The sequence below is a fragment of the Marmota monax genome, unplaced genomic scaffold (genome assembly GCF_021218885.2).
Source record: "Marmota monax isolate L192 unplaced genomic scaffold, Marmota_monax_Labrador192_F-V1.1 WCK01_AAM20220418_F8-fsc00014, whole genome shotgun sequence".
NCBI classification, from domain to species: Eukaryota; Metazoa; Chordata; class Mammalia; order Rodentia; family Sciuridae; genus Marmota; species Marmota monax.
Genome location: NW_026695222.1, coordinates 17,151,237 through 17,177,665, shown reverse-complemented (window position 1 = coordinate 17,177,665; position 26,429 = coordinate 17,151,237). Strand labels below are relative to the sequence as shown.

The window sequence follows — 26,429 nt, the reverse complement described above, 5'->3', positions numbered from 1 at the left end:
TAAACAAAAACAGAACAACTTTATTTGACAAAAGACAAAAACAAAGTTATTTACAGTAGTTTTTTGCTCAAATAATTCAATGGGACAACTGTGCTTTATCCTCCAGGTTTACTTACAACCAAACCCAAGCAGAGGCTGCCCTATCCCCAGAGGCCCCATTTTACACAAGAAGGGAATGCCAGACAGAATTCAGCAGCATGGCCCCCTCTCCCCTCACAGTTCAGTGCACTGCAGGAAAGGAAAACCCCACTCCAACCCAGTACACTGAGTCACCTACTGTAGGAGTTACATTAGATCTGGGCTCACACACACCACTGGGGTAGGAGAGATGGAAGCACAGTAGCTTCAGAGCTTCAGCTAACTTGGAAGCTGCCATGTTGACCTTCCCCAACTGGGTCTGATGAGGGTGAAGATACCCAGTTCCCTGCAGCAAAGAGGCTGGAGGGAGGCAGAACAGAGAGCCTAGGAAACCTGCCCATCTACAGAGAGCAAAACTCCCTTTCTGTAAGTAACCTATTCCCATGCCCACTGTAAGGGACGGGCCAAGTCATTCAGGAGAGGTAGGGGAACCTCCCTGAGGGTGTCAGGGATCTCCCGAAAAAGGACAAAGTATATGCCCTTGCTGTGGCCAAGTCAGTCAAGACCCAGGAACCCCTTCCCCTCATGCCCAACCTAGCAATTTCAGGAAACTACAACAGGCCAGGGCTCCTGGCCTATCTTTTGGCCCAGTAACAATGTTATTCAGAACAAAAATATTTTGGCTAATAAAAGTCTAGGATTAGTGTTTCTTAAGATATATAAAGATGGGATATACTGCTGTTGAACACTATCAGCAATGAAACAGCAAAATAAAGGGTGGTGGGGTGAAGACCGATTGTGATGTTTCATTGGGAAACTCAGGCCGGGCCTTTGCAACTCCAGGTTAAAGAAAGGTGAAGCAAAGACACAAAAACTACGTTTCTGGCCCATTTCCAGCCCCACTGCAGGAAATTCCCTGCTTCTTCCAGGAATAGCTTCTACCACCTTTGTGGGAAAAGCTGCCTGTTCTAGTAGCTAGAAGGACTTCCTGACCAGCAGGTGGCTCACTGCTCCCCAAGTGGAGATGCTGGGAGCTTCTAATATTCCAGTCCCAAGTTTCCAAAGGAATTTTAAAACTCAGGCTGCAGGGCAAAGCCTTCAAGGAGAAAAAAAAAAAAAAAAAAGGTGGGGGGGAGTATTAACAAGGGGAAGAAGGGAAAAAAAAATAGCCCATTGCTTCAGTCTAGCTTACTCCCCCACCCCCACCCCAAAACAGAGTAAAAACAAATCTCTGGTTTTATCACCTTTCTCTGCTCTATGTCTAGGTTGAGTCAGGTTCTGCTGTACTCTCTCTTGGCTGTGGCTATGCCCTTCTGTGCCTGATGCAAAAGAGCCAATGCCAAATTTCTTTCTCTGCCCCACCTTTTTGGTAAACCAAAGGAACAATAAAACAACCATTTGGAATTTCTCATTTTGCAGAGATTTAGCTGGTCCCCCAAATAAAAATACTCCTCCCTTGTACAATAACCCCCAGTTGCAGTCATGAAATCATCACAGTGGAGGATTAGACTCCATCTGCCATCTTGCACTCTCATTCCCCACTCCTGCAATTAATGCAAACCACAGCAAAAGAGGAAAAATAAACAGTTTAGCAAAAATCTAAACATTCAACTGGAGTCGGTGCTGTTAAATGTGCTGGATCCCTCTTCTTTTGCCCACACTTATGAACATGGAATGTCCACACCTGGTTTGACAGAGGCACAGCTCAGGAGCAGCATGGACCCAGCATAGGTCTGAACTTGGCAGGTTTTCTGAGCCCAGCCAAGGAAAGCAGGCTGGAACCAAAGGTCCCAGGAATTCTCTGGAGGAGCAGCAGCAGCACCATGCCTATCTCCAATCTCTTGGTCTCATCACCGAGGACGACTGGAGACAAGGCAGTCAGCAGAGAGGTCCCTGTCCCAACGCAGTGACACTAGCTGGCATCTTCCTGCTGAAGACTTCTGGACAGAGGAGATGATACCGATGCTTGGCAGTGATCCATAGAAAACCCTCTGTATGGAAGGGAATCGAACCAGGAACCCAGAACACCTGGCTTGAGCCTTGAGCACCCCTGTAGCAGATGCCTACTTGGGGTTCTCAGAAACTAAAGGGATTGGAGTATGCAGCAACGGGGGTGCTGGGTCCTGCTGCTTCTGAAGCTCCATCTCGGCAGCCCTCTGCAGCGCCACCTCTACCAGCAGCTGGAAGCTGCTGAAGTCCTCCTTGTCCTGCTCTGGGGGTGTGGGCGGTGGTGTGTTGAAAAGTCCACCTGTGGGGCTCCCAGCCTCAGCCCTGGTCAGCAGGGCAAGTGTACTACCAGGGGTCACTAGGGACTTGGGGGACTCCAGCTCCCCTGGTGGGAAGGAGGCTGCTGGCTTTTCCCCCTGGCCTGTGTGGAGCGGCATGGAGCACACAGACAAAGAGAGCACATTGGTGGGGGCAGGTACCGACACTGCCAGCACTGAGGGGCTATTACCACGGGGCAGGGCCACTTCTGCGGCCTTACCGCCACGGCGGGAAATGGTGAACTGATTAGGGTCTTTGCCGTCCTTCCGAAGCATGTCTGGGAGAAGCCGCCGCCGGGCGTTGATGAACCAGTTACATATCTGGAATGAGTATAAGAGACTGATCAGTTCACTCCATCCAAAACTACTATGAAGTTCTAAGCCCCAGAAACAACATCAAATATAAACAAGGTCCCAGCCCTCACAGTGGGTCACAGAGGAGGAGAGTATATGAGAAATCACACAAACATAAACAGTGCTGGTGGAGACAATGACAAGGAAATCCAGTCTGGCCTTTGTGGATTTGGGGAAGTATTCCCTGAGGAAGCAGCTCTTCAACTGAGATCTAAAGTTATAAACAATTGATGAGGGGGGAACGGGCAGGGAGGAGTGGCAGGTAGCAGTAGAGTACCTATAAGAAACTCTGAAAGCAGGCCCACTTTGCTGGGCTGAGGATCCATTTCTTTCTCTCTCTTTTTTGGATACTAGGGATTGAACTCTGGGGCGCTTACCTAATGAGCCATATCCTCATTAACATTTCTGTATTTCTTTATTTAGAGACAGGGTTTCACTAAGTTGCTGAGGCTGGCTCTGAACTTGCGATCCTCCTGAGCTGTTGGGGTTACAGGTGTGTGCCTCAGTGTCCTGCAAGGATCCATTTTTCTTTCTTTCTTTTTTTTTTTTAAGGATCCTTTTCTTGATCAGCAACAAAACTATAAGGAGTGATTTGCTTTGTGGAAGCAGGGAGATGGGCTGGTAGTTCAGGTTACATTAAGGCATGAGGCAAGAAAAGGAAAAATGTTTGATCTATTTAGGAAACTGGAAGTGGCAGGACCTGCGCTGGATGAGTGTAGGTGAGTGAAGGAGAGAGGGGATGATGTGAAGAGTGATCCACTCCTAAATCTGAAGAGTGTTGGTGTAGGCTGGAGAAAAGAGCCACAAATTACCAAGGAACAGTCAGAAGAAAAATTACTGTTTTTGAGCAACACCAGGATTATGAGGCATGAAATTCTCCACTGCACACTGTGATATGCTACAAAACTCAAGGTGCCTGTAGATTCATGTGTCATATGCACACAGAACTAGGGATGGATTTCCAGGAACTTATACAATCTAGACAAGTACTCTGCCACTGAGCTACAATCCCAACTCTGTATTTGATTCGATTTGATTCTGAGAAATCGGATCACTACATTGCCCAGACTGCCTTGAATTTGTACTCCTCCTGCCTCAATCTCCTGAGTTACTGGGAACACAGGTGTGGCAGTGCACCCAGCCTCTAAGCTCTTTTGAGAACCAGCTTCACAGTTTCCAGTCTAGTCTTCTCACTGGTTGTCAGTCCCTTTCTAAAATGCAATGGCTCTCATTTCTGTTGTAGAAAACTGCCATTTTTGTCTTCCTACAGATCAGTCCAGATTCCAGAGCCTAGATATTAAAACAGTCCCCTGATGGGCATGGTGGTGCACACGTATAATCTCTGCAACTCCAGAGGCTGAGACGGGAAGACTAAAAGTTCAAGGCCAGCCTGAGCAACTCGGCTAGACCCTGTCTCAAAATAATAAAAAGGGCTGGGGATGTAACTCAGTGGTGCAGCGCCCCAGGGTTCAATCCCCAGTTTTTTTTCCCTCTCTCACGCACATACACCCCCCCCCCACACACACACACAAGCATAGGTGGGGGTGTATGGTAGGTGATGACTCTAAACCAACAGGGCTGATCCCACTAGCCCAGAACACTATGGGTTTTGTACATTTGTATCATCAGGCTTCTTTCTTGGCCCATTATTTGGGGCAAGCCCTTGGGTCCCATTTTCCCCTTGACTCTGCCTCTGTCCAGTCAAAGGAATAGCCACCTGTGACAGGAACTGTTGCCTGCCATAGCTCTCTACCTAGCTGGTTGCAGCAGTACCCATCCCACAGGTGACCCAAAGATAGCACTATGTCCCTGTGAGGGCAGAGTCAGGAACTTCTACGGCCCCTCTTTCTACATCCATTCCAGCTTGAAAGGACCTCAACCCTGAAGTTCATTCATCCCACTTCACTTCTGTGGTCTTCCTAGTGAAACTGAGCAGGCACCAGTAGCAGACACTAACCAGTGCTGGCAGAACTGAATCCTGAGTTGAAGTACAGGGAAGCCCCAAAGAAGAGATTGGGCTGAACTGCTGAGGAGGCAGAAAGAAGGAAGAAAACTTATTACACACCTTTGATATCGCCAGCCATCTCATTTGCATTATGTTTAATCTGCATACAAGCCTGGGAGATAGTGGGCAGTGTCCCCAAAGTATTATAGAGGGAATCAGAAGCTCAAAAAGGTGAAAGAGGGGCTGGGGTTGTGGCTCAGTGGCAGAGCACTTGCCTAGCATGTGTGAGACACTAGGTTCCAGGCCTCAGCACCACATAAATAAAATAAAGGTATTTTGTCTATCTACAACTAAAAATTAAAAAAAAAAAAAAAAAAAGGATGAAAGAACTTACAAGGCTCAGTTATTCAGCCTATAATCCCAGCTACTTGGGAGGCTGAGGTAGGATGATACCAAGTTTGAGCTCAGCCTCAGCAATTTAGTGAGACCTTGTCTCAAAACAAACAAATAAGGTTTGGTGGGGCTGGAAGCACAGTTCAGTGGTAGAGCATTTGTCCAGCATTTGTAAGGCCCTGGGTTCAATCACCAAAAACAAAAAACAAAAACCAAAAACAAAAAGTCTGGGGACATGGCTCAGCAGTAGAGCACCTCTGGGCCCAATCCCCAGTATTGGAGGCTGGGTGTTGTTGAGATGAAAGAACTTGCCCAGAGTCACGCAGCCTCTGAGTACAGAGCTAATATAGCTAAACAATCATCACTACAATCCTAATAGCAACACCTGAACACAAAACATCAGGTGCTATTCAGAATATCTGACACCTAATTATTTAATCTTCAACAGCCTCAGATGGGTCTGTGATGATCTGTTAGAGAAACAAGAGGCCTTGGTCAGGGAGGTTCAGTAATTCCTCAAGATCACAGTACAAAGGCTGCAATCTGACCAACAGTGAGTTCCAGGCACCCTTGTTAGCCAGCCTAGGGGCATCGGCAGGAGACCCTTTCTTTCCCCTGGCTCAGGAGCAGCGCCTTTCAGCTATCTTCCTTCCATTTCTCCTCCCTCCCTCCCTCCCAAGGCATCTTCCTGGGCTACCTATGTTATAGGAGGGCACTGCACCTGTCCACCCCAGCCCTAGATGCAGGCAGTCAGTCAGGTCACAGTGACCTGGGCCAGGCAAAGTCAGGACAAGTCTAGCCTTGAAGCTGTTTCAGGGAGGGGTGCCTGGGTGCCCACTAGCAGCTGTGCGGACACCTAGCCCCTAGCTGCATCTCCCATTTTGGCTTTTGATTCACAGAAGAGAAAAACAGGAAAACGGCCCCTGTACCCATTCCCCTGAGTGCTCACCCAGGTCCACAGAAGACTTGGCAGCCTACTGTCTGTAGTGTCTCCTTGTCCTATAGAAATCCCACAGCTGAGGGCGGCCGGCAAGGCAGGAGGCTGAGGAAGCCGATTTCCTAGCCCCTTCAGCTGCCCACTCATGCCTATGTCAGGAAAAGAGCACGTGACTCGCCCTCAATCAAGGTCCTCCAGAGGCGATGGGAAGGAAGCCAAAGTGAATCCTGTGATTTGTGTGGCAGCACACAGGCTGCGTCCCTCAGAGCCTGGCTGTCATCAAAGGGCTCCATGGAAAAGCTGCTGCCTTGTCAAGGTTTTTTTTTTTTTTTTTCCTTAATCAGTGGCTGAGGTGGGAGGAAATCACTGGAAAAGTAGAGGGGCTCCAGGAAGCTGGCGCAGGCCCTGAGAATGGGAAAAGGGGGTCTGAGGAAGTGGGCAGAAAGCTTTCATTCTAGTGCCCCCTCAGCTGTGAGAGAGCAAAAGGAAGAAGTGAAGGCGTGCTGAGGCCTTTCCCACACCTTGCAGCACCATCTGCCCAGCAGCCAGCAGTCCCAGGTGTTCTAAAAAGCAGCTGGCTGTATTACAATCACCTTGAAAGTGATTGAAAGGATGGGGATGTGGCTCAAGCGGTAGCGCGCATAAAGCGACCCGGTTCAACACCACATACAAAACAAAGATGTTGTGTCCGCCGATAACTATAAAACATAAATATTAAGATTCTCTCTCTCTCCCCCTCTCTCAGTCTCTCTTTAAAAAAAAAAAAAAAGAAAGTGATTGAAATTTTTTTTTACAGAGCTATTTCCTATCTGCTTCATAGATAGGTGGGGGTGGAGTCAGGATTTCTCAATAAGTGAGCAGGAGAGTTTGCTGATTGGGCTTAGGATGACCCGGCTGGTGTAACTTGTCCTTGTGGGCAGAGCCTTTTATTTAAGCAAAAACATAAGCTCAAAAAACAAAGATGGAGCGCCTCAGGAGTCTGAGGCAGGAGGACCAGGAGCTCAAAGCCAGCCTCAGGAAAAGCGAGGCTCTAACAACTCAGTGAGACCCTGTCTTTAAATAAAATACAAAATAGAGCTGGGGTTGTGGCCCGACGGTAGATCGCTCGCCTCGCATGTGTGAAACCCTGGGTTGGATCCTCAGCATCACATACAAATAAACAAAATAAAGATATTGTGTCCATGTATAACTAAAAAATAATAATAATAATAATACAAAATAGAGTTGGGGATGTGGCTCAGAGGATGTGGCCCCTGAGTTCAATCCCTGGTACCTCCCCCCACCCCACTCCCCCAAAACAACCCCAGAGATGATAGGTGGGGATACAGCGTGTCTGTGGGAGGACTGAAAGGCAGCTAGCTTTAGAGCCAGGGAGAAAGGGAGCAACTGAAGATAGTCACTGGCTGCCAGGAGGCCCGACTGCCCCTTCCTCCCACCAGCATCACCACAGAGTCACCACAACCTCTGCACTAGGCTCCTTTCTCACTCTAGGTTCCTGAGCCATGAGGGTTCAGGAGAAGCTCCTCTCAGGAGGGGGCAGAGAGGTGCTGGTTCTGTTTCCAGCACAGAGCACTGGACCTGACTCAGTACAGCCCAGTTAATGTTGGAGGGAAGGTGGGTGGCACAGAACCCTCCCAGGCAGCCCCAGACTAGAAACCATAGAGGACTAGAAACCACAGAAGAGTCCAACCTTAAACTAGGAATAGAGGGTGTCACTGGGACCAGTGAATATCCTTCACAAGAGACTTTTTTTTTTTGGTCTTACTCTCCCAACTGCCTTGCTCTGGGCAAGTCCTGGCAAAGCAGTCAGTTAAATGACTCATTGACTTGCTAATGAGATTGCTCCTGGGGCCCTTTAAAGGAGACTTTCAAAAGAGATGCCCCAAGGAAAGAAAACAAGCTTAGCCAAATGTGAATACCTGTTGAAATCTGTGGTATTTGGAGTTCATTGCAATATTCTTACTTTTCTGGATATTTGAAAATGTTAATGATAAAATTTTAAAATGTAAATATATAGGGGTCGAGCTCAGTGGCACACGCCTGTAATCCCAAGGACTCAGAAGGCTGCTGAAGGAGGATTGTAAATTCAAGGCGAGCCTCAGCAACTTGTGGAGACCCTGTCTCAAAACATAAAAAAATAGGGGCTGGGGTTGTGGCTCAGTGGTAGAGGGTTTGCCCCACCTGTGTGAGGCACTGGGCTCAATTTTCAGCACCACATATAAATAAATGAGTAAAATAAAAGTTCATTCCAGCAGCTTGGGAGGCTGAGCCAGGAAAAAAAAAGCCAGCCTCAGCAACTTAGGGAGGCCCTAAACAACTCAGCAAGACCCTGTCTTTAAAATAAAATGCCAAAAAAGGGCTAGAGATGTGGGCAGTGGTTAAGTGCCCCGGGTTCAATCCCAGGTACCAAAAACCAAACAAAATTATTTTCATAAAATAAAAGGGTGTAGGATGTAGCTAAGTGGTAGAGTGCTTGCATTACATGCATATGCTTAAGTCCCGGGTTCAAGCCCCAGTGGGGAAGGGGAAGGGATGGCATGGGGAAATGGGGAAGGAAACAAAGAAGCCTCCAGGAATTTAAGCCAATTTTTCCTGACTCAGGAGCCTGTTTCCTTAATTCTGACATTTCCAATGCTTTATCATTATTTTCTGTCATTTTAACAGTTTAATACCAGGCATTGAGCTAAACACTGGGACTATAACAAAAAATGAAAGGAGGTCTCTTCCCTCCACACCTCCAGAATTTGGTGCCATCTAAAACTTAGCCAGTCAAGTGTCTCAATGTTAGGTCCCAGTCCAGTTGCTGTGGAAACACACAGCTTCCTCAGGGGTTGTGAGTCCCTTTTTCTGAGGGGGACAGCAGTTTGGGGTGGAGATCAGTATGTACAGCAGGAATGTGGGGGAGCAGATAAGACAGGCAGGTGATGTGATTAGGTTGGCAGGAGACACTGAAGAGTTTTAAATTTCAGAATAACAAGTCATCATCAGTCAATGATGACATGGAGAAGCATGGGAAAGAAGCTACATTCCAGAAACATTTAAGGGAATTTATACAGGGCAATCCTAAACAAGCTGAGAAGGGGCTGTGGAAGGGAGCCCCTGAGAAAGGAAGGAGCCAAGTGGGAGAGTTCTCAGGCAATCAATCTGAGGGGCCTGAGAGGCTCCAAGACAAGTGCATAGTTGGGCTGATCTGAGATTCATGATAGTGTCCCTCAAGGAGTGCCACATGGTGCCCACTGTTTCCTAACTCTAGCATGACTGGCGCACAGTGGCCACCACTGGAGACTCCCACCACTGGAATCCAATGGCTGATCCTTGCCTTGGACTTGTCCAAGTGGACCTGTTGTCCTAAGGGACCCATTAGTTCTCAACGAGGATGTCTTGGCTTCATGTTTCCACTGTGGTCATGGGTAGGAGTGGCCACTAGGACTCACCTCCAGAGTCAGAGCCTTCGTACCACTATATACTGGGACAGTCAGCAAAATACCATGGCCACTTTAATATAGTTAGAAGGAATTTCCCTGTTTTTATATTTACCTACTTTGAAAAATTATTTGGTTTTATACTTGCGTATAGAAGCAAAAAGCAAAAGTTTTTTTTTTTTTAAACCTTGTTTTATATTTGTACATACTTAAGTGAAATGATTCAGGAGCCTCTGTTTCCTTAATTCTGAAATCTCCAATGCTTTATCATTATTTTCTGTCAATAGAGTGCTTACCTAGCACATGTGAGGCCCTGGATTCAATCCTCAGTACAACATAAAAATAAATAAATAAAATAAAGGTACTGACAACTACAATTAAAAAATAAATACTAAAAAAAAAAAAAAGGATTCAGATTACTATCTTGGGGAGACAGGTCCATGAATTTTTTTTTTTCTAAAGAATTGGTACATGTATCAGATTTGAGAAAGTGTCCCTGACAAAAAGTAATTCCAATACAGTGACAAGTGGTTTGACAGAACAGGTATGGGAATACACAGCAGTGTCCCCAAACCTCAGCTGTGGGCCACAGAGTGTCTATACGAGAAAGAGGGGCTTGAATGGAGTGGGCCAGGTAGGAAAACTCAGGGCTGTGCCCAGCTGCTCCCAGCCAAGGGAGAAAGCCTAGAGGCCTGAGGGTCAAGGGCCAGGAGGAGCCTGGACCCACCCCAGGTAGGTGGGTTCAGGGCAACATCAGATTTGTGCTTTAGTATTCTAAAGAATGGACTGAAGGAGAAGGCTGAAGACGGTAAAGAGGCTGTCTGGGTGATCCTGGCTTTTGGGCTCTAGACCTTTTGCCTGTGCTGTTCTACATTCTGTAAGTTCAAGTCCACCTCTTCTGGGAACTTTGGGTCTATTTGAAGCTGCAGCCCAGCCTGGGCCGAGTTTCTGCTACCCTTGTCCCAGCAGAGATCACTTTTGCAACATCAGTGGCCAAGCCTATCTCCTACCTGACCCCATGCTTGATAGTCTTTAGGGTGTCCCTGAGGCATGGAGCTGAGTACAATGGGGGAGCTCAGGAGGACCCTGAAATGCTTTGTGTTACTAGGCACCCAGGGTCATCCAAGACTTTCTGCACTAGGGGAGAAATGAGGATGAAGTCAGGAGCAAAAGCACCCACTGGGTACCAACCACGGCATAGTCAGCCTTGAATTCTTCTCAGTCCCTCCTCTCTATACCCTAGAAAAATATTACAACCACCTCCCTTTGTCCAGATAAGAAAATAATGAGGCTCAGAGAGATGGCAGTGACTTGGCCAGGGTCCAGGCTTCCTCATGTGGAGAGGATGGAATCTGAGTCAGGATCTGTAACTCTAGATCCCTTCTTGAAGACGGACTAGGATTAACCGCTGCCCATGAGCTGATTCTTACTGAGACTCCTCTTGGTGGGGATAAGAGCTGGGAAGCCAGGGAGAAAGCAGGAGGATCAGAATGGAGTGAAAGGGAGGGAGGCAGCACTGTGGAGGGGAGTAAACAGCAGTGACAGGGCAGGGGCAGAGGGCCCAGGGGAACTGGGGGAGGGGCCCAGCATGTTCCTGAAGGAAGAGGTGGGGGCCAGCAGGGTGGGGGTTACCTGCCAGGCTTAGGGCCTACTATAAGTCCCCCAGGGAGGTGAAAGTCAAATTGGACACAGACAATGGTGGTCTAGGGTATCCTGCCTTAGCACTTGAAAACAGTAAAAGCTGGGCGCAGTGGCTCACACCTGTAATCCCAGCAACTTGGGAGGCCAAGGCAGTTCCAAAGCCTCAGCAACTTAGTGAGGACCTGAGCAACTTGGCAAGACCCTGTCTCAAAAATAAAAAATAGGGGGCTGGGGATGTGGCTCAAGCGGTAGCGCGCTCGCCTGGCATGCGTGCGGCCCGGGTTCAATCCTCAGCACCACATACAAACAAAGATGTTGTGTCCGCCAATAACTAAAAGAAATAAATATTTAAAAAATAAAATAAAATAAAAAATAAAAAGGGCTGGGATGTAGCTCAGTGGTGAAGCACCCTTGCATTTGTTCTGCAGTTAATGATGACACCTGGGCACTAACAACCAAAAGAAAACAGCAAAGACACCTAGATGTCAGCAACAGAACAATTTAAAGGAGATGTTACTTTGCACTCCATTTTTTTTTTTTCCCCCAGTGCTAGGAATGGAAGCCAGGCCAAGTGCTCCACTGAACTACATCCCAGCCTCCTGACAACTATCTTTTGAGTGTGTGCCTGTGCAGTTTTTGTTTTGTTTTATGGAGATGATTAAGCCCAGGGGCACTTAATCACTGAGCCACATCCCCAGCCCATCTTAATATTTATTTAGAGATGAGGTCTCCCTGAATTGCTTAGGGTCTCCCTAAATTGCTCAGGCTGGCTTTGAACTCGCAATCCTCCTGCCTCTGCCTCTCAGCCACTGGGATTATAGGCGTGTGCCACCATGCCTACCTTCCTGTACAGTTTTCAGCGCACTTTCACATCCCGTTCTGAATCTATTCCTCATAACAGTTCCATCAGGTAGAGGAATCTAACCCTCACTTTACAGATGGATAAAGCAAGACATAGCGCACAGTCCTATGGTAGAATTGGGTTTTGGACCCGGAACCTCTGACTTCTTCCAACTCATTTCTTAACTACCTTGCAGAACCCCAAGCTGCCCCACAACCAAGACCCCAACCCAACAGTGTTATTAATGATGACACCTGGACACCAACAACAATTCCTTGCCTCTTCAGAACTTTTCAGAGTCTGAAATATAGCTGCAATGACCTTACTTCACTGTCCTCCCTTTAAGCAGGGAGATTGGGTGTTCTCACCTGACCCAAGAAACTGAGATACAAAGCCACACTGTAAATCAGTGACAGGGCTGGCTCAGGTCTAAAACTTACCTGCAGCACTGAGAGGTTGGTCTGTCCAGAAAGGCTCAGCTTCTCCTGCTCTGAGGGGTAGGCGTTGTAGCGGTGCAAATACAGCCAGTCCCGGAGGATCTTCACGGACTCCTTGGGTAGGTTCCCCCTGCGCTTCCTCTTGCCCGCCAGGGAGAGGAGGCCTTCATCTTCACCCAGATCACTGTCCGACATGGTGCCTAGGAGCTAGGCTGGATCTTAGGTGAGCCTGGGACAAGTGGCATAGGGGACATCATTACTGTGCACTTACTGCCACTTACCCTGTTTCCTAGTTTGCTCACTACTACTACAGCCTGAGATTCCAGAAACTGAGGAGTCTCCAAAGTCTTTGGCTATACCCTAGCTGAAGAAACTAGAAGGATGAGTGCAAAATGCCACCGTTTCGTGGAGCCAGATAGGTGACTACTAAATGAGCGGCATCTGGGCATGGTGGTGCACACCTGTAATCCCAACTACTCAGGAAGCTGAGGCGGAAGGAGTGCAAGTTTCAGGCCAGCCTGGGCAACTTGGTAAGAACCTATCTCAAAATTAAAAATAAAAAGGGCTGGAGATGAGGCTCAGAGGTTAAACCCCTCTGGGTTCATCCCTGGTATCAAATAATCTAAAATGAATGGCAACTCAAGTAGGAAGACTATAAATCATTACGACTATGATTGAAATCTACTGTACCCAGCATTTTATTTTACTTCATTTAATTCTCACAAACCCCTCTGAGGGAGAAACTATTCATATTGTTTTATAGATGAGGAAACAAAGAAAATAATAAGAATGCAACCCGGGTCCACACAAAACCTCATACACAAATGTTCACAGCAACCTTATTCACAGTAGCCAAAAGGTGGAAACAACCAAGTGGCTATCAACAGATGAATGATTTGTGATTTACTTATACAATGAATATTATCTGTCCAAAAAAAGAAGTTCTCATATTTTCTATAACATGGACGGACCTTGAAAACATGCTAAGTAAACCCTCAAAGAGGCTAGCCACACAAGACCACATATGGTATGTTTCCATTTACAATGGAATGTCCAGGATAGGAGGCTCTATAGTGACAGAAGGGAGATTGGGCAGTTAGGGCTGGGGAGGATAAAAGAGTGATAGCTACAGGGAATGGAGTTTCTTTCTGAGAGGATAAAAATATCCTAAAATTGACTGGTAGTGATTGCTGCACATGGTTGTAAAAATACTAAAAACCACTGATTTATATACTTTAAATTAGTGAATTGTGTAGTATGCAAGTTATATCCCAATAAAAAGTTACTTTAAAAAAATCCCATCTGCAGGAGTTATTCAAGTAGGATTTGGGCTCAGGTAACCTGCTTCTCCCATCCCTTTGTGATCTCTACATTATCTTGCCTCCCAGGTCTCCCAAGGCCAGTGAGGTGTCTGGAAACTATAATCACATGGTCCTGCAACAAACCATGTAATATTTATTAAGCATCTACTGTGTACCGTGCCAAGAGTAGTGAATTATCCCTACTGGTTGTTTCTTAGATACTCTCCTTGTTTAGGCCTCAGCCTGGTCCCAGGCAAGGCTCTATCTGGTCCCTGCCCTACCCCCATTTGGCTGTGTGACCCTGGGTAAGTATCCTTTCCTCTCCTGGCTTGAAGTCCCCCCTCCTTCACCTGTCAAACAGAGGAAGGTTTTTTTTTTTCCCTAGATAACCCAATTCAGCTGCTCATTCCCCCCCCCCCCCAAAGTTCTTGTTCACACAAGCAAAAGAAATTTACATTTTAAAAGCAAAAGTTCTAGGCCAAGCCTGATGCCAGAATCTCAAGGCTCCTCCCTTCTCAGCCTTTTAACAGCTCCCCAGCAGCCTGGGCCAACAGACTCTGGCATCTCCCAGGTTTTGTTTCCTCGACTTGGGTCTGAGCCCAGATCTCTGGGCCAGTGAGGCCAGGCTTTCGAGGGAAGGGTCTACCCTCAGCCAGGCCACCTGGAGGTGAGACAGGCACTGCTTAGACGTGCCACTCCTCAGAAAGCACCACTGCTGTCTGCTTTCTGAGGTCAGACATTTCTAGCTGCCAGGGCAGCTGGGATCTGGGCTCAGGGATGCAGCCCTGGCAAGCAGTGAGAAGTTTACTCAAGGTTATCTGTACAAATTCCACCCTGGCTGCCAGCCAGAACCCAATCTGCAGGGTTCCAGAGGTAGGCCCCGGGGATGACCCCTTAGTCTGCACAAACCTTTCCATTTCGGTGTTCTGCTTCCCAGGCCGGCCTACAGTCCTGCAGGTTTCCCACATACTTTATTTCAGTTACACATCTTGCCCACCCCACAGGCAACTCCGATAGCGATCAGGTAACTGGCACAGCCCACTGCTGAACTCCTACAAGCCCCATGATTTTCAGACACACATTGCACGCACACAGCTTACAAACCCCAAGCCTAGCACCAAAGACTGTGACCCACTCAACTAGCCCAACTCCTGCATCCGCCCACCCACGAACTCCAACCGACCCGCCCACCCACGATGTCCCAAAGGGGAAAAGCTCTGGTCGTCATCACATCAGCGGTCAGCTCAGAGCCCCTCCGACACAACACCCAGTGCACCCTCCTACATGCTCCCACGACGCCACCTGCAGCCACTCCCGCAGGAACTTTCTGACAACTCCCCCAGCTCGGCCGACACTCCCCCGGGTCGCGCACCGGGGCTCACATTCCCAGCAGTTCACACAAAGCGCGAAACCTCCCCCGCGGCCCAGACAGAGCAGAGCACATGGCTCCCGGGGCGGCTAGGAGTCGGCCGGCGCTCCGGGCGCCCGCACCCCCGGCCCCCCACCCCAGGTCAAAATGCGCGCAACAGCTCCTTCGTGGGCCTGCAAACCCGGAGGGGCTAGGGCTCTGGGGAAAAAGTAAACTCACGTGTCTGAACAGGGGCAGGAAAAGTTTGGTTCCCACCCCCTTCCCGGGCTGCTCGGAGCTGGCTGCCTCTTCGGGGCGCGGGGCCGGCGGAGCGTGCGCGCTCGGCTTTGTGCTCCGAACTCGGCCCGGAGGGGGAGGGGAGAGGAGGGGGCTGGGCTCCCACCTCCGCACCGCCCCCCCAGTCCTGCGCCCAGACTCCATGTTGTTCGCCCCCAGCCCCAGGGACCGCGCGCCTCCGCGGCGTGAGGCTCGGCTCCCCGTCGCCTGCTCAAGGTCCCAGCGCACAAACTTTCTCCCGGTCGCCGGCCCCACGCGCCCCGCTGCCTTGGCCCGCCCGGGAGTGACAGATGCCTCGGAGACAGACTTTCCTTTGTTCCAAAGGAAAGGGGAACTCGCGCGGGCTCCCCACCCGCCTCTCTCGGGGCCCTTCCCACTGCCCCCACCCCCAGCTGTCACCCTCAGCCGCCCCCTCCCCGGCTCGGCCGCGGGGGGGCCCTGCCGGCGGTTAGCAACGTGCACTTTTGAAACCAAACAAACCCGCCCCCCGCGCGCTCACCCCAGTCCGGGGCACTGGCGGCCCGCTCCCAGAGTGGGATCCTAGGGAGCTGGGCCCCCCAAAAGGGCCCGAGCGAACTTTCTCCCGGGGGCTGACGAGGCTCCCGCCAGCACTCCGCAGTCGGGACTCACAAACACACCCAAGCTCACACACCCACAATCGCACGCGCCAGGATGACGCCCCCTCCCCCGCCCGGCAGCGAAAAAGAAACTTTCCAAGTTGTCCGCGCGCCCCCACCCCCATCTCCGCCCCTCCTGCGTCCCGCACTGACTTTTCCCGGCGGCTTTCGGGCCCACGCGGCCTCGGGCAGGGTGCGGGGCGTCCCGGCCGGGGCGGGGGGCGCCGGGGGCGCGCGCCGCGTACCTGCCGGGCCTGACACCCGCCTGACAGCTCGCGGCTGGAAAGCACCTCGCGGCCTGACGTCAGATCCCCTCTCCTCCCCTCAGCGCGCGCCTCGCCCTCCCCCACCGCCCGGAGGCAGCAAACAAACTTTGCGCCCAGCGCGACCAACTACGCCCACCCCCCGCGGGGCGGGCCCGCAGCCCGGGGGCTCCGCCCCGCCCACCGCGCCGGAGGGGGCGGGCCCGGAGGGCACCTTCTTCCTGCGCCCACCCACCTCAGGAATGCCACATGGCCTCGGGAGGGAAGCGGTGGGACCTGGGCTCCCGCAGCCCGCTTAGGGGCAGGAAGTGGCCCGCTCCTCCTTTCGGAGAGCATTTCCGGAGCGCCTACTGTGTGCTCTTGGCCCGGGGTGGGGCCTTACAAAGGGAGAACTTTGCCAGTCCCGACGATTGCGTGTGGGCCCCGCACCAGAACTCGGGTCCGCGCCGGGATGGTTCACATTGCTTGGAGGAGAAACTGAGGCCAGTTAGTCCCAGACTTACCCCCAGTTGGTAAGGTGCCCGGCTCAAAATGCGATTCCTGTTCTGTCCTTAAGGGCCCACAGACTGGAATAAGGCTGCCCGGGAACTACCCCAAGCAGGTAACCTAGGCCTAGCATTCAAGGGCGGTCAGCCAGGCTGTGCGCGCACTTCTAGGTATCATCAGGTTGTGGGATAGGTGCTGCCTTACCTGTGAGCTGCAGAGAGGGTAAGCGTTTGCTTTTGTCACAGTTAAACAGTATCATTCAGCCAGGTGGGTCAGACAGCAAAGCCAGAGCCATCCACCGGTTGGGCTGGTCCTTGACAGGTTCTGAGGGGCCGGCTGGGAGCTTGCGGGCCTTGGCTGGTTCCTCTTTCCTCTGTGGTTACATACTGCTCCAGGAGCTTTTTCTTGACTTCCCACCATCCCGCCAGCGCTCCTGGTCTCTGAAGTGTGCACCCCACAAACCGGAAAGTATCTGCTGATCCTCGCCTAATTCGAACCAGGAAAACCCTCTTCTGGGCTACTCTTTCTTCGTCTAGGCCCAGATATGTGGGGCCCTTGAGATTAGAAATCAACTGCTTTGAAAATAGCTTTTTGTAATTTTTTTCTTTAATGCTCTCTCTTATTTATTGTTTTGTTATTGCTGAGATAGGTGCTCCCTATGTTGCACAAGCTGATCTCCAGCCCCTGGGCATAAGTGATCCTCCAGCCTCAGCCTCCCTGAGTAGCTCGGAATGCAGGCAGGCACCAGTAACTGGTATGTATGTATGTATTGGTACTGGGATTGAAATCAGGGGCGCTGTACCACTGAGCTACACCCCCAGCCAGCCCTTTTTATTTTTTGTTTCAAGACAGGTTTTTGCTAAGGCTCCTAAGTTGCTAAGGCTGGCTTCAAATTTATGATCCTCCTACTTCAGCCACCTGCACAGGGTGGGGGTAGGAATTACAGTAAAACCACAAAGTGACCAGGTCAACTCAGTTTTTTGTTTGGTTTTTGGTACCAGGGATTGAACCCAGGGGCACTTGACCACTGAGCCACATCCCCAGCCCCCTTTTATACTTTATTTAGAGACAGAGTCTCTTTTTTGTTGTTGTTTGGTACCAGGGATTGAACTCAGGGGCACTTGACTACTGAGCCTCATCCCCAGCCCTATTTTGTATTTTATTTAGAGACTTGCTAAGTTGCTAAGGGCCTTGATAAGTTGCTGAGGCTGGCTTTGAATTTGTGATCCTCCTGCCTCAGTCTCCCAAGCTACGGGATTACTGGAGTGTTCGACCATACTTGGCTTCAGTTTTTGGTCTTAATTACACTTTATCAGTGGAGAACTCTGGGAACAAAAGTTGAAAATTTTTTTTCCCCCAAATAAGTCCTAAGTCAATAGGGTCACTGATTAAATGACTCTTAAGGTTCATATGGACTCCAAAGACACCAGATTTCCTGCAAATGCATAGAACTAAGTTGGCCAGCTGCCTACTGTCCAAAATGTCAATGACGCTGCCCAGTTCTCTCCACTACACAGATGGAGAAAGTGAGGCCCAGTATGGTGGCCACACACAATTTCTAGGCCAAGTTTGATCTGCAGCCCTCTGAGAAAAAAAGGGAGGCTTGGGCAGTCTTAGGTAAGAAAGGTCAAACCAGTTGAGTCCTAACCTAGGGTTGCAGAGGATGCATGGGGCAAGGATCTTTAGGAGGTGGGGAATCTGGAGGGAAAATAAAGGTCTAACCAGGTGAGCTTCCTAAGTCTGTTGATGAAGACAGTGACTTCTCCCCACAACCTTTTTTTTTTGGTGTGTGTGTGTGTGTGGTGCTGGGGATTGACTCAGGCCTTGTGCATATAAGGCAAGCACTCTACCAACAGAGCTGTGTCCCCAGCCCTCTCTCCTACCCCTTTGCCTGCAACTGACAAAGCCAGTCTGGAGCCCCTTCCTAGACCTGGAGGGGAGGGAGGGAAGGGAAAGAGGGAGGCTGGTTGTGTATCAGGACTTCACAGAAACAAATTCCCTGTCAAAACAGTAAGTTTTTAGAAGTTGTAAGCTAATTTAGTCATTTTTTTTTTTTTCCTTTTTTGTGGTGCTGGGGATCAAACCCAGGGTCTTATGCTAGGCAGGTACTGGACCACTGAGCTACATCCCCAGCCCTGCTTTGGACATAGTTGATGAGAACTATCATGGGAAAACTTTTTCCAACTGTTAAAGTTGTTTTTGGAGACAGGTGTCCCACTAGATGGCCTAGGCTAGCCTCAAACTCCTGAGCTCAAGTGATCTGCCTCAGCATCCTGAGTGGGACAACATGTGTGTGCCACTGTGCCTGGCTCTGTCATCCCGTTTTGCCACACATTCTCTTTATTAAAAAATAAATAAAATAAAATTACTGTAGTGGGCTGGGGGTTTAGTTCAGTGGTAGAACCCTTGTTAGCATGCATGTGGTCTTAGGTTTGATCCCCAGCAATACACACATGCACACATGCGCACACACACACTACTGTGGCAAGAAACCTCTCCTCCTTTTTTCCCCACACATGAAGAAACTGTCCCTGAGAGAAGAGACTTGCCTCATGATGAGTGTAGGACCCAGTACTCCGGGAAAGATCTGGGCTGAGATAGGAGAGATGAGTGGTTTCGAAGCCCAATCTGATCTGGCTCTCCAGATCATAAGTCAGTTTCTTGCCTGAATACCAGAAAATCCCAGATCTCAGAGGCTCTTGGATGTGGGACTTTGTGTGCCAGTTTCTGGCATTGGTAGTTACACAGATGCAAATGAATGTCATATGAATTCACTTTCATTAAAAAAAAAAAAGTTAGGGACTGGGGATGTGGCTCATTGGTAGAGCACTTGCCTAGCATGTGCAGGGCCCTGGATTCAATCCCTAGCACTATAAGAACAACAAAAACACTAGCTGCTGCCCTTTTTTGGAAGTGGGAACCACCAGGGCCAGCATTCACTGAAAGCCACGTCTAGGCTTCAGCCTATAGAAGTTGGGGCTCTCTGGGGTATAAGAAATAAGAAATGCGTATAGCAAAGTCCAGTGCAAATGAGTGATTAAATAGATAGCTTGGTTGGCCGGCCAGGTGGTAGGACCTTCAAAGTGGGGGACTTGGCAGCATGAGCAGCAGGGCATCCTGGGCAAGTTCCTGGGATGGCTACTGAGGAGAGTTGGGAAGAGGCTGGAGGTGCATGGCCAGATAGGTCAGCTCTGGGTAATGAGGCTGGAACTGCTAGAGACCTCCCTGGAGACGGGGGTTTGTAGCTGTCGTGTGGATTTCCACTTATCAACATCTTTCTTCTTAAAAGTCTCCTGTTGCTGAACACAATAGTGCATGCCTAGAATCCCAGCTACTGGGGAAGCTGAGGCAGGAAGATCGTAAATTCTAGGCCAGCCTTGGCAATGAAGTGGGACCCTATCTCAAAAATAAAAGGGCTGGAGGTGTGGTGAACAGGTAGGGGAAAAAAGTCTCATCTTGTTGGTCAATCACAATTGACTGAACTTTTTCTTAGTTATTGGGCATTTACTAACTTAAATTTTTTTCTTTTGTGGTACTGGGGCTCAAACCCAGAGCCTTGCTGTTAACGACCCTTGCTAAATTGCTGAGGCTGACTTTGAATTTGCAATCCTCCTGCCTTAGCTTCCAAAGTTTCTGGGATTACAGACATGGGCCATCTTGGCATTGAAGTGGGACCATATCTCAAAATAAAATTTTGGCCATCATACCCAATTGAGGTTTAGGTGTCTTTTTTTTTTTAATATTTATTTTTTAGTTGTAGTTGGACACAATACCTTTATTTCACTTATTTATTTTTAAGTGATGCTGAGGATCAAACCCAAGGTCTTGCACTTGCAAGGCAAGTGCTCTACCGCTGAGCCACAACCCCAGACCAGTTTAGGTGTCTTTGAAAGGTTCTATGTATAGACTCGAGAGTCTGTAATTATAGGTATATGTGGATGTATTTACACACATACACATAGGTGTAGGTGTGCTTGTTTACTCACAGTGTAGGCAACATGGGGTTTATCTTTCCTTCTCCCTATTTTAACCTTTGTCAGTTTAACTCATAAGGAGTATTACTAAAACTGTGTATGTTTGACATGGATTTTTAAAAATTAATTTAAATTAATTTATTTTTGGGATTGAAATCAAGCGTGCTGTATCAATGAGCTACATCCCCAGACTTTTTAAAAATTTTAATTTTAAGGCAGGGTCTCACTAAATTTCCCACATTAACCTTGAATTTGTGATCCTCCTGTCTCAGCCTCCTGAGCAGCTGGGATTACAGACGCGCCATCACGTCCAGTTTAGGAGCAGTATCCTTACTTCTTAGAGGACAACAGACTGATTTTGGTGAGGGAAGGAACACTTTGAATGAATTTCTGTAGTGGACACAAATTCTCCCGCAGGAAGCAATGAAGCTTGCACTTTAACAACCCCTCTTTCTCTTCCAAGGCCCTGGGAGTTGTTATATATTTTTATAAAATTTATATAAAGTTAAGAAATTTTAGCAGGTGTGGTGGTGCGTGCCTGTAATTTCAGCAGCTCCAGAGCCAAGGCGGGAGGATCGCAAGTTTAAAGCAGCTTCAGCAACTTAACAAGGCCTCAGCAATTTAACAAGTGCTGGGGATGTAGCTTTAGTGGTTAAGCATCCCTGTGTTTAAAATAAAATAAAAATTTAATAACAATCAGTTAAGACCACTGTTTTATTCTACTATTTCTCCTCCTCACTGTTCCCTTCTGTCAGGTGACCTTGTATTGGCCCTGAACATTTTTGTGCATCTGGAAAGGCTGAGTTATGAATATATTTGATTTAGGTTTCTTTACGTAGTTAGTACTCACTTCCATGGACAGTTCATATATGGCTAAGTGTCCTGGCATTTGAAAGGCTGTCATGCCTCAAAAGTTTCAGGAACAGAGTTCCAGTGCAAAGGCATCTTGTGAGTGTATAATGGAGGCGCGTAAGTGAAGGAAGATAAACAGTTTGAAAGGACTAGAGTTAGAAGATAGTCTCCAGAAGAGTCTTCAAACCACGACAGCTATACAAATGGAAATGGAGGACTCAGTTCTTACCTATGCTCACTAAGAAGGGGAGTTTTCTGCTCCCCGGAATGTATTTGATAACACAGTGAATACTAGTATACTTGGACATGTTAGAAGACTGAATTATTGTTATTTTCTCAACATAAAATGATATTACAAAACCATTGTATTATGAAGGACAATGAAAGAGTATACCCAGCTGGGCACAGTGGCCTGCACCTGTAGTCGCAGCTTCTCAGGAACGTGAGGCCAGACTGGGCAAAATAACAAGACTCCATCTCAAAAAAAGAAGACAAGAAGAGCAGGCCCCCCAAAAGTAGAAAAGATAATACTATGTTGTTTTTCTTGAGTTTGTGATATGGCATTTGTCAGCTTTTAAAAATGTATGATTTCATCGGGCCAGTGGCACGTGCCCATAATCTCAGTGGCTTAGGAGGCTGAGGCAGGAGGATTGAGAATTCAAAGCCAGCCTCAGCAACTTATTGAGGCCCTAAGCAACTCAGTGAGACCTTGTCTCTAAATAAAATACAAAATAGGGCTGGGGATGTGGCTCAGTGGTCCAGTGTCCCTGAGTTTAATCCCTGGTACCAAAAAAAAAAAAAAGTATGATTTCTGCTGGGCACTGTGGTGCACACCCCTAATTCTAGCAATTTGGGAGCTGAGTCAACAGGATTGCAAGGTTGAGGCCAGTGTTAGCAATTTAGCAAGGCTCTAAGCAACTTAACAAGACTGTCTCAAAATAAAAATAAATACAAAGGGCAGGGGTTGTCACTTACTGGTAAAGTCCCTCTGGGTTCAATTCCCATTACCAGGAAAAAAAAAAAAAAAAGGGAAAAAAGTTTAGTGATACGCTAAACAGCTAGTGAGACCCTGTCCCAAAATAAAAAATAAAACGTGCTGGGAATGTAGCTCGTAGTAAAGTGCCTCTGGGGTCAATTCCCAGTAACTTCCACCCCAAAATTATGATTTCTTATTTTGAATAAATAGTCTATTTGTGCCAGATTATGTGTATTTTTTTTTCTTAATGAGAGTTCCAAAAATTACATAAGGGCTGGGGCTGGGTCTCAGTGGTAGAGCACTTGCCTAGCATGCATGAGGCCCTGGGTTCCATCCTCAGCACTGCAAAAAACAAAATGTACCTTTCAGGTCCCACAGAACCTCTATCTGCCTTCAGCCCTCAGGGTGACTATCTTGGCAAAGATTAAGCTTCTCTGTTTTGGAAGACCTGGTTACAACTTGTCTCCTCTAGCCCTTTGGAAAATGAAAATGTCTTGGCCTTTAACTTGATTTTGATTAAAATAAGACTTTATAAGGCCAGAACTTTTGCAGATTGAGGTGTGACTATAGTACTAGATTTCATTTCCCTCCTCCACATACTGTGAATCTTAGCAACCCCAGCATAGGAATTTTTCCTCTTGTTAAAGTACTTCACAGCTTCTGTTTAGCATATCTGAATTGCCAGCATCACTCCTCTTGTGTTTGGGGGCCATTAGTAAGTAAAGTAAGAGTTACTTGAACACAAGCACTGTGTCACTGTCAGGGCCAATGTAATAACCAGGCTGGCTGCAGATGGGCAGGTGGTTTACACAGGGTGGTTACCTTGGAAGGGGAACCTTTTTTGTGTGGCCTGGCCATAGCCCTCGGGGTAGGCAAGTGCTCCTACCAGCCATTTTTTTTCTTTTTTTCTTTTCTTTTTTTTTCATTTTGAGACATATCTCATTAAATTGCCCAGGCTGGCCTCAAATTTGGGATCTTCTTGTCTCAGATTTACAAATAGCTAGGATTATGGGATTACAAGCAAGGGACACCACACCCAGCTAAAATCTTTCTCCTTTTGTTTTGTAAAAACAGGCCTTTTTCTAGAGAGGCATGCTTGTGCTCACCTATAATTCCTGCAGCTCAGGAGACTGAGGCAGATTGCAAGTTTGAGGCCAGCCTGAACAATTTAATTTAGCAAGACCTTATTGCAAAATTTAGAAAATTTTTTTCCACATTTTTTATTAGTGCATTGTAGTTGTAGATATGAGACAACCCCTACACACATACACTTTCTTTTCCAATTTTCGCTCTAACTAGAGAGAAAACATACAGCTCTTGACCTTGAGTTTGGCTTATTTTGCTTAACCTAATGGTCTCTAGTTCTATCCATTTTCCTGCAAATGACATAGTTTCATTTTTATTTGTAACAGAATAAATCTCCATTGTATATGTATGTATGTATGTGTGTGTGTGTGTGTGTATATATATATATGTATATATATATATATATATATATATATATACCACATTTTCTTTATCCATTCATCCATTGATGGCCAGACACCTGGCTGGGCTGGTTCTATAGTTTGGCTATTATGACTTGTGCTGCTATAAACATGGGTGTGTGTTTATTGCTACAGCATGATGCCTTTAATTAATTAATTTATTTATTTTGGTGGGGGATACCGGGTATTGAACTCAGGGGCACTCGACCACTGAGCCACATCCCAGCCTATTTTGTATTTTATTTAGAGACAGGGTCTCACTGAGTTGCTTAGCACCTCTCTTTTGCCGAGGCTGGCTTGGAACTCTCAATACTCCTGCCTCAGCCTCCTGAGCTGCTGGGATTACAGGCCTGCACCACCACACCCAGCTAATCTATCTTTCTATCTGTCTGTCTGTCTGTCTATCTATCTATCTATTTATTGGTACTACAGATTTAACCCAGGGCACTGTACCACTGAGCTACATTCCAAGCCCTTTTTATTTTTTATTTTGAGACAAGTGCTCAAAAAATTGCTTAGGGTCTCACAAAATTGCTGAGACTGACCTCAAACTTGCAATTCTGCCTCAGCCCCCAAGTCAGGCATGTGTTGCCACCTTGCCCAACTGGGACCAAATCTTTGAAGAGATTAGTGATGCCATCTTCACAGATGTCAAAGGAGGGGCTCAGTCAGTTCATGGTGGAGCAGGTTTCTCAAGCCCCTGTCCTGAGGTGCATCTGGACTCCAGTGAGCCCAAGGTGGGCGCACCTTGGGTTCCCTTCCTTCCCTGAGCCCAGCTTCCCATCTGGGAAATGGGAATAACAACATTCTCCTGAGAGAGAAGTGACAGAATGGGGCTGGGGCTCAGCTCAGTGGGAGAGCCCTTGCCTAGCATGCGGGAGGCCTTGGGTTCAGTCTCCAGCACCACCAAAAATAAAAAAGAGAGAGAGAGAGAAAATGTTTGGTCCATCCTTTGCTGAGTGCTTGGCAACTAGTAAGAGAAAATTATAGAAAATATCTTGCTAGTCACATTTTATGACTTCCTGCAATTATTTCATTAGTGTTTCATAAATCTTTTGAGAGTTTCATATGGGAAAGTCTGGCTCTGTACTTAGTCACCTCAACAGCAATAGAATGCTCATTTTTTTGCCTGAAATAGCAGGAAGCACCACAGAGAAATCTGTCATTTTTGGTAGCAAATAAAGCATGTGCCACACACTTGTAAATGTACATTTTGTTTTTGTTTTTTTGAGTTGGTGTCTCATCATGTTGTCTAGGCTGGCCTTGACATCTTGGCTGAAGTAATCCTCCTGCCTCAGCCACCCAAGTAGCTGGGACTATAGGCATGTGCCACCTGGCTTGGTTAAACACTTGTGCATAAGTATTCGGAGTAGCTGGATTCATGATTGCCTCAATCTATAAGCAACCCAAGTGTTTATCAACTGGCAAAGGAAGCCTGCCCCCCCATGGTGCACACCTGCAATTTGGGGGCTGAGACAGGAGGGGGTCTTAAGTTTGAGACCAGCCTCAACAACTTAGCAAGACCCTGTCTCAAAAAATAAAAAAGGATGGGGCTGGGGTGGTGGCTCAGTGGCAGAGCACCACATAAAAACAAATAAACAAAATAAAGGTATTGTGTCCATGTATAGCTAAAAAAAATATTTTAAAAAAATTTAAAAGGCTAGGGATGTGGCTCAGTGGTAAAGTGTCCCTGGGTTCAGTCCTCAGTGAAAGTGGGAGGGGGGCTGGGGAGAAGGTTATAAAAGAACATTGGCCAGAACTAATTTCATTATGCACTTGAAAGTGGGAAAAAGATGTTGTTTTAAAAAATACCTACACCACTCTGGGACATGGATAAAGCAATAATAAAGATAAGCAAATTCAGTAACCACAAGTGGTCAGACTTAATCACACATCAAATTTAAGTCAACCAACAGCTCATTATTATTATCAGTTAATTATACTCTCCATTCTCTGGGTTAAGTTTGCCTTCTCATCATTAGAGATGGACACATTTTACACTGAATAAACAAAATCCTTTCAGGTCAGGTACCTTGAACCTAAGAGTGTCCCTTTAACTTAAGTGGATACCTTCCTTACAGGCAGATTTGGATCTGACTTTTTGCTTTTCTTGCTCAGAGGCGGAGTACTTATATTCTGTTTCTTAGGTCTTTGTTCTAAGAGCAGGGGAGCTCCGAGGGTTTTGGCCAGGGCAGCATCCTGGTTGGATAGGCCTTCAGGTCCCAGAAACTGCCTTGTGGAGGGTGGATGGGGACACTGTGGAAGCAGCAGCAAGGCCCTGCAGAGGCCTGGCAGTTCCTGGAGCTGTGTGCCTCAAAGGGATCCAGTTTCCTCTATGTAAATATTTCAGCTTTAAAGAAAGACCATCATGGCCAGGTGCAGTGGTGCACACCTGTAATCCCAGAAGCTTGGGAGGCTGAGGTGGGAGGATCGTGAGTTCAAAACCAGCCTCAGCAATTTACTGAGGCACTAAGCAACTCAGCAAGACCCTGTATCTAAATAAAGTGAAAAAAAGA

The 26,429-nt window shown here is 47.7% G+C and overlaps 1 protein-coding gene and 1 long non-coding RNA gene across 7 annotated transcripts; one reads left to right on the top strand and one right to left on the bottom strand.

Moving 5' to 3' along the window:
* On the bottom strand, positions 1–16,468 carry Tgif2 (TGFB induced factor homeobox 2). Of its 6 annotated transcripts, none has more exons than XM_046433777.2 (3): positions 16,374–16,468; positions 12,316–12,541; positions 1–2,663 (listed from the first exon to the last, which is right to left on the bottom strand). In XM_046433777.2, the coding sequence occupies exons 2-3, from the start codon at positions 12,505–12,507 to the stop codon at positions 2,142–2,144; spliced, it is 714 nt and encodes a 237-aa protein (XP_046289733.1). In that variant the 5' UTR covers positions 12,508–12,541; positions 16,374–16,468; the 3' UTR covers positions 1–2,141. The 6 variants fall into 6 exon arrangements, with proteins under 6 accessions (XP_046289733.1, XP_046289729.1, XP_046289730.1 ...); XM_046433773.2 differs by lacking the exon at positions 16,374–16,468 and adding an exon at positions 16,121–16,240; XM_046433774.2 differs by lacking the exon at positions 16,374–16,468 and adding an exon at positions 16,029–16,159.
* LOC131423757 (uncharacterized) lies at positions 16,361–25,122 on the top strand. The gene is made up of 2 exons (XR_009225771.1): positions 16,361–16,739; positions 17,274–25,122. It is a non-coding gene; the product is annotated as an uncharacterized LOC131423757 (long non-coding RNA).
* Positions 25,123–26,429: the final 1,307 nt, after the last annotated feature.

Coding starts and splice junctions, on each gene's coding strand:
- Tgif2 (XM_046433777.2), bottom strand. CDS start 12,507: ATGTCGGACAGTGATCTGGGTGAAGATGAAGGCCTCCTCTCCCTGGCG. Junction 2,664..12,315: donor CCAACCTCTCAGTGCTGCAG/GTAAGTTTTAGA, acceptor TACTCATTCCAG/ATATGTAACTGGTTCATCAA.